The sequence below is a fragment of the Rhinopithecus roxellana genome, chromosome 19, assembly GCF_007565055.1.
Source record: "Rhinopithecus roxellana isolate Shanxi Qingling chromosome 19, ASM756505v1, whole genome shotgun sequence".
Classification (NCBI taxonomy): Eukaryota; Metazoa; Chordata; class Mammalia; order Primates; family Cercopithecidae; genus Rhinopithecus; species Rhinopithecus roxellana.
In genome coordinates, this window is record NC_044567.1 from 61,238,022 (window position 1) to 61,250,881 (window position 12,860).

General features: G+C 53.9%; 1 protein-coding gene across 1 annotated transcript in view; it reads left to right on the forward strand.

Annotated features, from left to right (window-relative positions):
• The first annotated feature begins 4,410 nt into the window (after window positions 1-4,410).
• Window positions 4,411-12,860, forward strand: part of KIF19 (kinesin family member 19) — a 29,290-nt gene continuing 20,840 nt past the window's right edge. Inside the window, exons 1-2 of the mRNA XM_010387684.2 lie at window positions 4,411-4,573; window positions 6,569-6,649. Of these exons, the coding sequence (XP_010385986.2) occupies window positions 4,535-4,573; window positions 6,569-6,649 (120 nt within the window). The 5' untranslated portion in view covers window positions 4,411-4,534. The remainder of the gene's footprint in view (window positions 4,574-6,568; window positions 6,650-12,860) is intronic.

Sequence of the window (12,860 nt, forward strand, 5' to 3'; positions counted from 1 at the left end):
GCTTCAGGTGTGGCTGCATCCAGCAACTCAGATATTGTCATTTGGTATCTCTCTGCACAGCTTCTTTCTTTGCCTCAGTTTTATGCACTTCTGCTTTAGTGAAGCTGCTTTCACTGGATAAGGGGTGGAATTAGATATGACCCCCCCACCACCGATTTTAGTCATCTCAGCCAGTAATCCAAAAGGCAGGAGAGAGCTCCTCCCTCCCAGTATAACAAAATTCCAGGGAAAGGCTCTGATTGGCCTAATGTGGGTCATAGCCCATCCCCTTGAACCAATCATTATGACCACGGCCAAGCCCAGGTTGCATGCCTTCTGCCACGGCTGGGAGTGGAACAGGATGCTGTGATGGGCTCCACCAGAATGACAAGGACTAGAGAAGAGGCAGTTCCCCCAAGGAAAGGGGAAGTGACACGTAAATTGAGCTTGGAAGAAGGAGTTAGCCAGATAGATAAGTGGAAACAGACTTCCAGGACAGAGCGGCAGGAACAAAGCCCAGGGAGGAGAGAAAAGCTGCTCATGCAGAGGACTCCATGTGGTTGAGCATGGCCAGAGCAAGGGTGGTAGAAGCGGATGAGCCAAGAAGAAGCAGGGAAGGCTGCAACTACAGGCTAAAGGGCCAACCCCAAACAGAAAGCAATGGGGCACCATGGCAGGCAGGATTTCAGGTAAGGTCACGACACCCATCTGTCCTAGAGCAGTGAGGGAATGGAGCCAAACTGGAGGCAAAGAAACCAGGGCAAGAGACCAGGCAGTGTACATGGTCATCCAGTTGAGAAACTGTGAAGTCCCAGGCGGCAGGCAGCAGTGATGGGAGTGGAGAGGAGGGACAGGAACGGGTTCCAGGGCAGGACCAGGATGCAGAACACATGGACTGAGCATACACCAAGTGCCTGGGTCTCTGCCCGAGCAAGGCTTACTTTGATTCCCGCTCTGTAAGGGCATAATGAGAGTTCCGTGGACTAGGAGAGGAGGGGTCTGATATAGAGGATGAAGAGAAATTTGACAGAAGTAAGCTGGAAAGGGTATACCGGGTTGGAGGACTGGCATGAGCAAAGGTCCCAGTGTAGGGCCTGGCTCTAGTATTTATTTGGGATAATAAGCAAGCAGTGAAGGTGAGGGGAAGGCCAAGCCCACAGAGCAGAATTAGTTTAAATGAAGCCAGGCAGGAGGCTGAAGAGAGTAAGGTGTCTGCCTTTACTTCTGTGTTAGAGAACACAGGACGTCTCTGCCTGTCAGATCTCTTCCCCTTTCAAAAGTGGGGCTGGGGCCAGGCACAGTGGCTCACACCTGTAATTCCAGCACTTTGGGAGGCCGAGGCGGGTAGATCACCTGAGGTCAGGAGTTCGAGACCATTGTGGCCAACGTGGTGAAACCTCCTCTCCACTGAAAATGCAAAAATGAGTTGGGTGTGGTGGTGGGCCCCTGTAATCCCAGCTACTCAGGAGGCTGAGGAAGGAGAATCGTTTGAATCCAGGAGGCGGAGGTTACAGTGCACCAAGATTGCGCCACTGCACCCCAGCCTGAGTGAGAGCCAGACTCCATCTCAAAAAAACAAAAAACCAAACACAAACAAACAAACAAAAAACGGTGGGGCCAGGGCATAGCAAGAGGCCATGACATTGTCCAGGTGAGAAGGGGTAAAAACTGGAGCTCAGGGCTTGGCAAGAGACGATGAAGAGAAGAAACATTTGCAGATGTAGAACCTTCAGGAGTTGAATGTAGAAGATGAGAAAAAAGAGGCAGTAAAAAGTGCCTTAAAGGGGTGGGTACAAAGGGGATGGTGGTTTAATTGACGAAACCCAGAAGTCAAACAGAGGACACTGTTTGAGAACATAGCTGACTGTGATGAGTCTTTATGTAAGATGGGTGGGGATTTGTTGCTTAGAAGTTTCTTATTTGTTTATGTATGTATTTATTTATTTATTCTTGAGATGGAGTCTTACTCTGACGCCCAGACTGGAGTGCAATGGCACGATCTCAGCTCACCGCAACCTCTGTCACCCGGGCTTGAGCGATTCTCCTGCCTCACTTCCTGAGTAGGTGGGATTACAGGTGCTGCCACCACGCCTGGTTAATTTTTGTATTTTTAGTAGAGACGGGGTTTCACCATTTGGACAGGCTGGTCTTGAACTCCTGACCTCAAGTGATCTGCCTGCCTTGGCCTCCCAAACTGCTGGGATTACAGGCATGAGCCACTGCACCCAGTCAAGAAGCTTATTTTTTACCCATCAATCGCTATAAGCCCAGCGCGGTGGCTCACATTTGTAATCCCAGCACTTTGGGAGGCTGAGGCAGGAGGATCGCTTGAGATCAGGAGTTCAAGACCCCGCCTCTACAACAATTTAAAAAAAAAAATGAGCCAGGCGTGATGGCATGCGCCTGTCATCCCAGCTACTGTGAAGGCTGAGTTAGGAGAATCGCTTGAGCCCAGGAGGTTGAGGCTACAGTGAGCTGTGACTGCACCACTGCACTCCAGCCTGGGCTACAGAGTGAGACCTTGTCTTGAGGGTTGGGGAGGCAGAAGATAAAAAAGAGAGAGAGAGAGAAAGATCTTGTCAAAATACACACACACACACACACACACACACAAAACCACCCACAAAACCACAAAACCAAAAATCACTATGGGCCATTCTGGGTGGGATTGATGCATGTGGAGGAATACAAAAGAAAAAGGAAAATAGCGATAGCTCAATTGACCAGGGGCCTCTTTGACTAATCCAAATAGGTTCTTTTCAAGAGTCCAAAATGCAAGCACAACACACCCCTAAAACTTACCTGATTCTCTTTTGAGAGCTGAGATTGGAGGATTGCTTGAGTCCAGGAGTTCAAAACCAGCCTGGACAGCACAGTGAGATCCCTGTCTCTAGAAAATATAAAAAGTTAGCCAGGCATGGTGGTGCGCACCTGTAGTCTCAACTACTTGTGAGGCTGAGGCAGGAGGATCACTTGAGCCTGAGGGATCGAGGCTGCAGTGAGCCATCCATGACTGAGCCATCCGTGATCGTGCCATTGTGTCTCTGCACTCCAGCCTGGGTGACAGAGTGAACCCCTGTCTTAAAAAAAACAAAAGCAAAAAACCCGACCCGCTTCTTGTCACAGCATGTCCATTTGCAAACTGTCCGGCCTAAGGGGCAGCCTAGGCCAAAGAACAGGACAAAATCTGGGATCCCCTGCAGGAGAGTTTGGTTTCCACCAAGCTTTACCTGGTTTATCTATTTATTAAAGCCAAGGCTGACGACTGCTTCTTGCTGCTGTTTATTTATAACCATTCCCAACACAGGCTCCTCAGGGGCAGCCAGTCCCAGGGCACAGGCTGGCATCACCCTCTGCCTCTGAGGGGCCCCAGGCAGTCTGAGGCAGCCCTGGGGACACGAGTGCTTCCTTTCCCAGCCCCTTCCCTGGAAAGTGAACCCCGTCGTGGCTTCCTCTCCCAGTCTTGGGGCTGCCGGCCTCAGCTTCGGTGGCGGCAGAGGACACAGAGGATGGACATCAGAATCGGCAGGGTGCACCAACATCCTCCAGGAAACGGAGGCCCCAGGGAGGCAGGAAAAACCAGCTCCAGGTGGCTGGGCGAGTTGGAGGCAGAGCTGGGACACAAATCCTGTTTTCCCAGGGCCTCCTGAGGACAGGAACCTTTCCCCTGTGTTCCCTGGGAGTGCAACCGTTGTTATTGTCGCCAAGAATGGAGGCGGTAGCGTCAGACCTAGACTTTCTTGCACAGTATTGTGGCTCTTCCAGCAGCAGGCAGGGAGCCAGCAGGGCGCACGGACCCAGTCATCGTGACCTAGATTCTGGGTTCAGGGGTAGAGACTTGTTTGCTAGTGGGATGCACTGAGTCAGGCTCTTCTGTAGCACGCCCCAGGTAATAGAGGTGCTCGCTCCATACCACTGGGCGGTGGCCTGAGCACAGGGACAACTTTTTACCACCCATGCCAATGCGCAGTGGGTGCAGACACCCACACCAGAGGCACCTGTGGCGATGCACGTGGCGCGTATGGCAACCTGAGGCCGCCAGCCGCCGCCCTGGAGACCCCAGAGACAGGCAGACGGGCGGGCGGCAGATGCGTGTGTCCCAAGGGGCAGCGTGGCAGGCGGGGCGCGCCCTAAAGGGCAGTGGCACGGGTTTGCGCCGCGAGCCGAGGGGCGCTGGCGGGCGCGCAGGAGTTAGCGAACCGACGCAGAGGCGCCAGGCGGACGCACAGACGCACCGAGCCGTAGGGCCGCACAGCCGGGCGCACATCGTCGCGCAGCGGCGCAGGCTCGGGGGCCTCCCGGGCGGAGGCGGCCAACTCTCGCCCTCAGCGCGGGGAGGGGCGGGCGCCGGGGGCGGAGCGGCGACGTCCAGGCCCTCCCCCCGCCCCGCCTCCGGTCAGCGTCCTTGGCCGCTGGCGCGTTGTTGGTTTCGGGTTGTCAGGCAGCGGGCGAGGCTGCGGGCAGCGAGCAGCGGGCGGACGCGACCCGGCGGCGGTGGGGGTGCGGCTGGGCCATGCCCAGTGGCGCGGCCTGAGCCCCTCCATCTGCTGCAAGCATGAAGGACAGCGGGGACTCCAAGGACCAGCAACTTATGGTGAGACCCTTTCAGACCCTCCTCCCCGTCCCGCTCCGTGGTCTACTTCAGTCGGCCTCCAGCAGACAGAGTCCTGTCCCCTCGCCGCCACCCCACTGAGAGGGCAGGCAACGGCCAGGGCCGGGACTCTTCAGAGCAACTTTCCCCAAGTCCTGCAGGTTGGGTGTCAGGAAGGCGCTACGGCCTTTTTAGACTTTGCTGAGCCTGAAAATTACCCCAACTTCAACTCCACCCCCACCTTTCCACCCTCCCATTGGGGGATCCCGCCCTCAAAGCGTGTGCAGATGAATCTCTGCTCTCTCATTCAGAAACGCCAGGCGCAGGGAGGGCTTGACCTAACTGCCCCCAGAAGGAAGGTGGGGGGTTTCCGGTTAAGCAGAGGCTACCCCAGCCCTGGTGAGGTCAGGAGTTTAAACGAATCTGGGCATCACCAGTAGGAAGACAAGGGCCCCTGGTATCAGGATGGGGCCCGGAGTGCCTGGTTCTTGGGCTGCAACACAGATGTAGCACTTTCAGAGAAGTGCTAGATGCAGCTACGATGGCCCCACAGAGCCCGGGGGCCTGGGACAGACGGGGAGGTGAGAGTGGGGGCTGTGGAGGGGAAGGTCGAATTCCTGATCATCAGTGGTGCCCAGGCCAGAGCAACAAGGGGGATGATTCAGTGACCTTGAGGCCACCACCGACTGTGGGTGGGTAGGTGTCTCTCTCAGCAAGCCGCTTCCTCATCCCCGAATTTTTGAGATCTGGAGAAGGGCCTCATCACCAGAAGGTGGACAGTAAGGTAATTGGAGGATAATGTTGCCCCCAGAGTCCCCTATCTCTCAAGTGTGGGCTTGCTTCTCCAAACAGGAGCCTCGGCTCCAGCCCCCAAGCAAGCCCTGGGCTCTAGGACATCCTCTCTGCTGTTTAGAATGTGTCTCTTTGAAAATGGTTGGCCTTGGCGTGTGTTGTGTGCCCCTGGGAGCAGGGACGAAGGGTTCTCCCCTCCTGCCTGTGGGATTTGGCTGAAGAGGCCAATAAAGATGACCCCGTCAGGCAGTGTAGGTCCCTTTGAAAGTGACTTTTTTTTTTTTTTGAGACAGAGTTTCACTTTCTCACCCAGGCTGGAGTGAAGTGGTGCGATCTCAGCTCACTGCAACCTCTGCCTCCCAGGTTCAAGTGATTCTCCTGCCTCAGCCTCCCGAGCAGCTGGGATAATAGGCATGCACCACCATGCCCAGCTAATTTTCATATTTTTAATAAAGACGGGGTTTCACCATATTGGCCAGGCTGGTCTCAAACTCCTGACCTCAGGATCCGTCCGCCTCGGCCTCCCAAAGTGCTGGGATTACAAGCATGAGCCATCATGCCAGTCCTGAAGGAGTCTTCACTCAGCCAGAGGGCCGTTCATTCTACCCCCACACCCAGCAACAGTTTCCCTTTGATCAGCAGAACACATGTTCCCACTCTACCCAGTTCTTTAGGGAGCTTCATGCACAGGATGAGACCCATTTCGCACTGGCTGGAGGACAGACAGAGGTGGGGGCTCTAGGTGACACTCTCCTCGGTGTAGGAATGTGGTCACAGGCTGTTAGAATGATGGGGGATGTTCCCTGCTCCATCGCACCTACCAGGCCTCATCCCAAAGCCGTGCCTGCACCTACCCCTGCAGCACATCATTCACAGAAACACAGACAGGCTGCTCCAGTGCCGGTGCCCCAAGTTCAAGCCCAGGGGAGCTACGAGTGTTTTATTTGGGCATGAGGCTGAGGCAGGCTGGAGGAGCAGACAGCTCTCTCCCCTGGAGACCAGGGCTCCTGGGGAGACTCATCGACTCAGACACAGTCCAACACAGGACAACACTTGCTGTCCTCTGACCTAGGCACAGTTTTCCTTAGGACAAAGGAGGCCTGAGATGGCTGAATGCTAGAGAAGCCAGGGGCTCTTGCCTGGGGTCTCTCTAAGGCCAGCATAGTCCTCTCCCTCTAATCCCAGGGGCTTGGTTTTCCTTCCCAGGTGGCACTTCGGGTCCGGCCCATCAGCGTGGCAGAGCTGGAGGAAGGAGCTACCCTCATCGCCCATAAAGTGGATGAGCAGGTATGCAGGGCCCTGCAGCAGGAGCTACAGTACAGAGGTCTGCTCAGATGGCTCAACTCACCTGGTGAGGGCAGAAAGGGCCCCTGTGGCTTGCAGCACCATCCTTCCTCTACTCACTGAACTCTTGGCTGTGCTATTGATGACACCACCTAGGAAGGAAGCTGGGGGCCCTTCTTCCAGGAAGCCTTCCTAGATTGATCCAAGGACAACTGGGAGCTTCCCTAGCCTGGGTGGGTCCTGATCCTTTACCTTTCATATGCCCATTGCTTGACTTTCCCACCCTAATATGCCTACTACCCACAGAGCACATATGTATATGGTCGAGAGCTAAAACTCACCTCTAGGGTGTTCACATGTGGCAAAATCCTTGGCTCTCTGTTTGCAATCTTTGTCCTCATGTCACCAGGATGAGGAAGGCAGGGCACACAAGGCAATAAGTGTTTATCAAGTACCAGCAGCATGCTGGATACTGTGCTAGAAACTGGGAAACTGTGGTGAACAGAAAAGACCCTGTTCTGTCTCCATTACCTTAAGTCTAGTGTGGAGAGATGAGGCATTCATCAAAGAATTGCCTCACAAACAAACATGAGTTTGCAGCTAACAAGGGCTGCAAAGAAATGCTTAGCGGCATGAGAGTAGGTAAGAGGGGATAACACGTAAACCTGGAGGTCAGGGAGGGCTTCCTTAAGAAACTGTGCTTGACACTTTGGGAGGCCGAGGAGGGTGGATCACAAGGTCAAGAGATCAAGACCATCCTGACCAACATGGTGAAACCCAGTCTCTACTAAAAATACAAAAAATTAGCTGGGCGTGGTGGCACGTGCCTGTAGTCCCAGCTACTCGGGAAGCTGAGGCAGGATAATCGCTTAAACCCAGGAGGTGGAGGTTGCAGTGAGCCAAGATCGCATCATTGCACTCCAATCTGAGCGACAGAGTGGGACTCTGTCTCAAAAAAAAAAAAAAAAGAAAAAGAAAAAAGAAACCGTGCTTGAGCTGAAAACATAAAGGGTGAAGAGCTCATTAGTAGTGTGCAAGAATGGAGAAATGTTGACCTGAGGGGCTTGCATGTGCAAAGGGGCTTGCATGTGGTGAGAGGGACTGGGATGCAATTGGGTAGCTGAGAAAAGGCCAGTGTGGCTTAAGGAGGAGGGAAAGGGGCAAGAGGTGTAAATGGGCTGGGCCAAACCACATACCCTGTAGACCATGGCCAGGATGTTTGTTTGGGTAGGCAGTTGAGGACTCATGCTGGGATGCACACAGGCACAGTGGTGGGGGCAACAGGGGCAGGCTTGGTGCCCAGGTAGGAGCATCATGGTGGTAGGCTGTGCTAATGGCTCAGAGAAGTTGGGTGGCACAGCACAATGCAGAGAAAGGCACACGGGAGCACCTGAGGCACCTGGGCTCAGGTCCCACGGGCTGGACTCATGAAACCCCGTGCCCAGGATAAGCAAACCAGAGGCAGATGGCACACTTCCAATGCCTGCTTGCCTCTGGGCTCCCGAGGGCGAGGGGCCCACTCAAGCCTTTCTTCAGCAGTGATGGTGGAACTGTGGGCACAGCAGAGCCATGGGTAGTGCGTCCTCATTTCTTTTCCCATATTCCTTCTTGGAAAAGGCTGGGCTTCCTCAAAGACCTTGGGGAAAGCAGGGGATGACTGGGAAGACCCTGTCTAAATGGGTCAGGCTCAGCTGGAGCAGAATGAACGCACATAAACAGTAGTTTGAGGAGTTCTGCCATTTGCCAGCTGTGCAGACTTGGGTGGGGGGCGGCGGGGGTGGGGGGGGCGCGGGTTGCTTCCAGGAGCTTCAGTTGCCTCATGTGTAAGTGGAGATAGATGTCATGATGCTTTCTTTAGAGGGTCTTTTAGGCTAATGTATGCACTTGCTTACCCAGTGCTTGGCACGTAGGACATTTCATAGATGTCATTTATCAACGTCTGTTAGAGACTGAAATTTCCCAGGGCTGCTGGATTGGCCCAGGAGAGGAGCCATAGAGCTCAGGAAGAGAAACCTCCTTCCAGGCAAAGCCACTCTATTTGTCCAACTTGTCCCGAAGACATCAGGTCCTTGGGGTTGGGACAATGCTGACTCTTTCTGCTACTCCTGGCTCCTAGCCTGCGTGGGGGCTGATAAAGATTAACTGGTGCTGATGGAAATGCTCCCTGTCAAGGGGACAGCCCATTGTGTGCCCACACATGGCAAACACTGGTTCCTTTCTATCCCTGCATGTGGAGCGGGAGGGGCTCCCTCTCTGGGTCTGGCGTAATCCAGCCAAGATACACCTCCACCTCCGAGAAGGCCTCCGAGCTGGGCGGTTCTAACAGGGCTGCTCCTCTGTCAGCTGGAGGTGCAGAGAGTCTTGTCTGGGTTGATACTGAGGAGGGCTCTCCATGCAAACTTCCTGTGGGCTTCTGGCCCTAAGCTCCTTCTGTCCCCAGTGGGTTCAAAGATTGGCTTGCACCAGGGACCCAGCCCAGCCCTTCTAATGGAGGACTGCAGTTTAGGAGCAGTCATAACTACCAGGCTGGGACTCTCCTAATAACAAATGGACATGGACCCCCCTTACCCTTCATCCCGACCTGACCAGTCCCCCCACCTCCTGACCTTCACCCGACTCCAGTGGCTCTGTAGCTCGCCCACAGCCCTGGCCCACAGGGAGGCTCGGGGGTCCAGTCCTCATCAGCTTCACTGATGGGGCCTCTGTCATTCCTCCTAAGGCCTGGAGGCCCCATGGGCAAGTGGGTGTATCTGGGAGCTGAGCCAGGACATGTGTATCCTGAGTGGGGAGAGGTAGACTGGGGATGCAGGAACCCACTGGGCTGGGCCACCATGAGGGGTCCTAGGACAGCCTGCTTTAGTCTAGGCATTGTTCTCCTGGGGACACTTCAAATGAGGGAGATTGTGGCAATGAGGCTTGGCAGAAGGGGACATTCCCACAGATGGAGGGTCCTCTGGAATAGGAGCCCAGGGTGCTTGGATTCTGGGGAAGCTGGAGTTCGGATTTGGATTTTTTTTTTTTTTTCTTTTTTCTTGAGATGGAGTCTCACTCTGTCACCTAGGCTGGAGTGCAGTGGTATGATCTTGGCTCACTGCAGCCTCTGCCTCCCAGGTTCAAGCAATTCTCCTGCCTCAGCCTCCCATGTAGCTGGGATTACAGGCGCGTGCCACCATGCCCGGCTATTTTTTCTAATTTTAGTTGAGACGGGGTTTCACTATGGTGACCGGGCTGGTCTCGAACTCCTGACCTCAAGTGATCCACCCACCTTGGCCTCCTAAACTATTGGGACTATAGGCGGGCACCATCTCGCCCAGCTGGTTTAGATTTTTAATGGGGATAGTCCAGGTGCCTTGGAAGGCCTGTGATTCCAGGGCCCCATTCAATTCCATTAGTAGTCACAATGCCTTCTTTAGAGGGTCCCTGTGGTTAACGTAGGCACAGTGCATAACACAGTGCCTGGCACGTGTCTACATAGGGGTTAATAAATGTGAATGTATTTCAAGGGCTGAAATATGGGATGGTTTCGGGTCCCAGAGGTAAACAAAACCTGGCCCTTGAGCCTTCCTGCTCCCTCTTCCTGTGTCAGAGCACTCAGGACAGTTCCCAAATGGACACCTCAGTGTGTGTGTGTGTGTGTGTGTGTGTGTGTGTGTGTGTGTGTGTGTGTGTGTGTGTTCCTGGAAGTATGGTAGGAGCTCCATGTCTTAGTAGCTCCTGGGGTGAGATCAGACCCTAATGCGTAAACACAGGAAGTGGGGAAGCACCAGGTGGGCCTGGTTTAATTTACCTCTGGGGCCCAAGAGGAGCCAGGGACAGCCTGAGAGGCTGGTGGGGCCCCAGCATTCCAGGTGGGGGAAAAAACTACAGACCAAGCAGCCACCTCCTCCGTCCCCCATCCCTCCCAAAGCCTGCAGCCCGTGGGCCCTCCTCCCAGCTCTCCCAGGCTGTGTTTGTCTGCAGGATTTAAGTCAACTGACCATGTGTATAATCCCATCATTAGCATTTATCTGCTGGAAGTCCAACTGCCATCCCCCTCCACTCCCGAGGTGCTGTGGAGCCAGGTAAGGGCTCCCACCAGGCCCAACTGTGGGGCCGGAGCCAGGAGGGCAGGGTGAGAGTGGGAAGGGAAAGAGGAGTGAAGGCAGAAGGGCCACCGGGGGACATCGGGCTGGACAGTGCGAGTCCTGGGATGGAAAGGAGAAATGGAGGCAAGAGGAGCCCTGGGCTCCCGAGAACGGGGCTACACAGCCCGGGACCGGGAACCAGAGCACCCAGGCTTTCTCAGCCCTGCCATGTCATCCTGGCCGCATACTGGTGGGGAGGTTGAAACCCTCCCTGGGCACTCTGCTTCCTCATCAGAAGACAGGAGAACAGGAAACCTGCCCCACCCACCCTGAGAGCTGTCGAGAGGATTAAAGGAGATAATATAAGGGGGGTGCTGCAGCCTCGCAACTGGGAGGCTGTTGGGAAAGATACATAAAGTATAAGGTGACAGACGTCAGCCCCAGCCTGGGAGTGCTGTGGGAACAGCTATCTTTAGCCCACCTGCCTGCCTGGGGGCAGCGAGGTGGGAAACTCCCTGCACACCGACCATCTGGACGCTGCTTGGCCCTGTTGCCCCAAGAGCTGAGCTGGGGGAGGGGGTTGGGATTCTTTACCTCTCCCCGCTTAGCCACCCCGCTGTGTCCCCAGCCCCTCCCAGCCCCAGGCAGCCACTAAAGTACTGTCCATCTCCATATTGGCCATTCTGGGCATTTAATGTGAATGGAATCATGTAGTATGTGGTCCTAATTTTTTTTTTTTTTTTTTTTTTTTTTTTTTTTTTTTTTTTGATACACAGTCTGGCTCTGTCACCCAGGCTGGAATGCAGTGGCGCTATCTCGGCTCACTGCAACTGTTGCCTCCCGGGTGCTAGTGAGTCTTCTGTCTCAGCCTCCCGAGTAGCTGGGATTACAGGTGTGTGCCACCATGTCTGGCCAATTTTGTATTTTTAGTAGAGATGGGTTTCATCATGTTGGCCAGGCTGGTCTCAAACTCCTGACTTCAAGTAATCCACCTGCCTTGGCCTCCCAAAGTGCTGGGATTACAAGCATAAGCCACTGTGCCCGACTGGTCCTAATGTTTTTGAAGTTCAAGTTCATTTACATTATAGCTCCTACCAGAACTTCATTCCTTTTTTTTTTTTTTTTTTTTTTTTTAAGAGATGGGGGTCTCACTTTGTCACTGCCACCTTGAATTCCTGGGCTCAAAGAATCCTCCCACCTCAGCCTCCTGAGTAGCTGGGACTATAGGCACATGCCACAATGCCCAGTCGATTTTTAATTTTTAGTAGAGATGGGATCTGGCCATCTTGCCCAGGCTGGTCTCAAACCCCTGGGCTCAAGCAATTCTACTGCCTTGGCCTCCCAAAGTGCTGGGATTGCAGGTGTGAGCCACTGTATCCAGTCACCTGAACTTCACTCCTTTTGCTGAATAATGTCTGAGGTGTGGATTCACTGTGTTTTGTTTATCTTTTCATCAGTTGATGGGCCTGTGGGTTGTTCTCACTTTTTGGCTGTTGTGCATAATCCTCTAGGTTGCAAGGATCCTTCCACTCAGCGTCTGGATGGGTACAAGGAAGGGTGCTTGTTAACATGCAGATTTATGGGCCCATTTCCCCCCAGATTCTGACTCTGTGCGTGTGGGAAGTGCCTGAGAATCTGCATTTTTATAAGCTCCCTGGGTGACTCTGGGGAAGGTATCTGCAGACCCTTTGAGAGACACAGCCCTAGTATATTCTCGGTTATACATGCTCCCCATCCTAAGCCTCCAGGTCTCAGAATCCTATAACAAGGTGGGGATCTGACCAGGACATCGGCCAGGCGTGGCTGTGTCCTAAGCAGCCAGCTGGGCATAAAGCTAAGCTTTATGAGCTCAGCAGGGTCAACTTTGGCCTTCTCCATCCAGCCTGAAGGCTGACAGGCCCCAGGGACACCCTTCCTGGGATAAACGTTGCCTTTACTGAGGACTCCCAGGATGGTATGTTTACAACTAGAAACATGACTAGCAACAAATTCTCCTTTAAAAACAACAACAAAAACAAAACAAAAACCAAAAACCAAAAAACAAAAATAGAAACAGCCTTACAAGTGTGCTATCCACCTAGAATCAGGTTTTGTTATGGTTTGTTTTTACCTGTAGGAATGAAGGGGCTGTGGCCTGGCCCCCTGGGCTG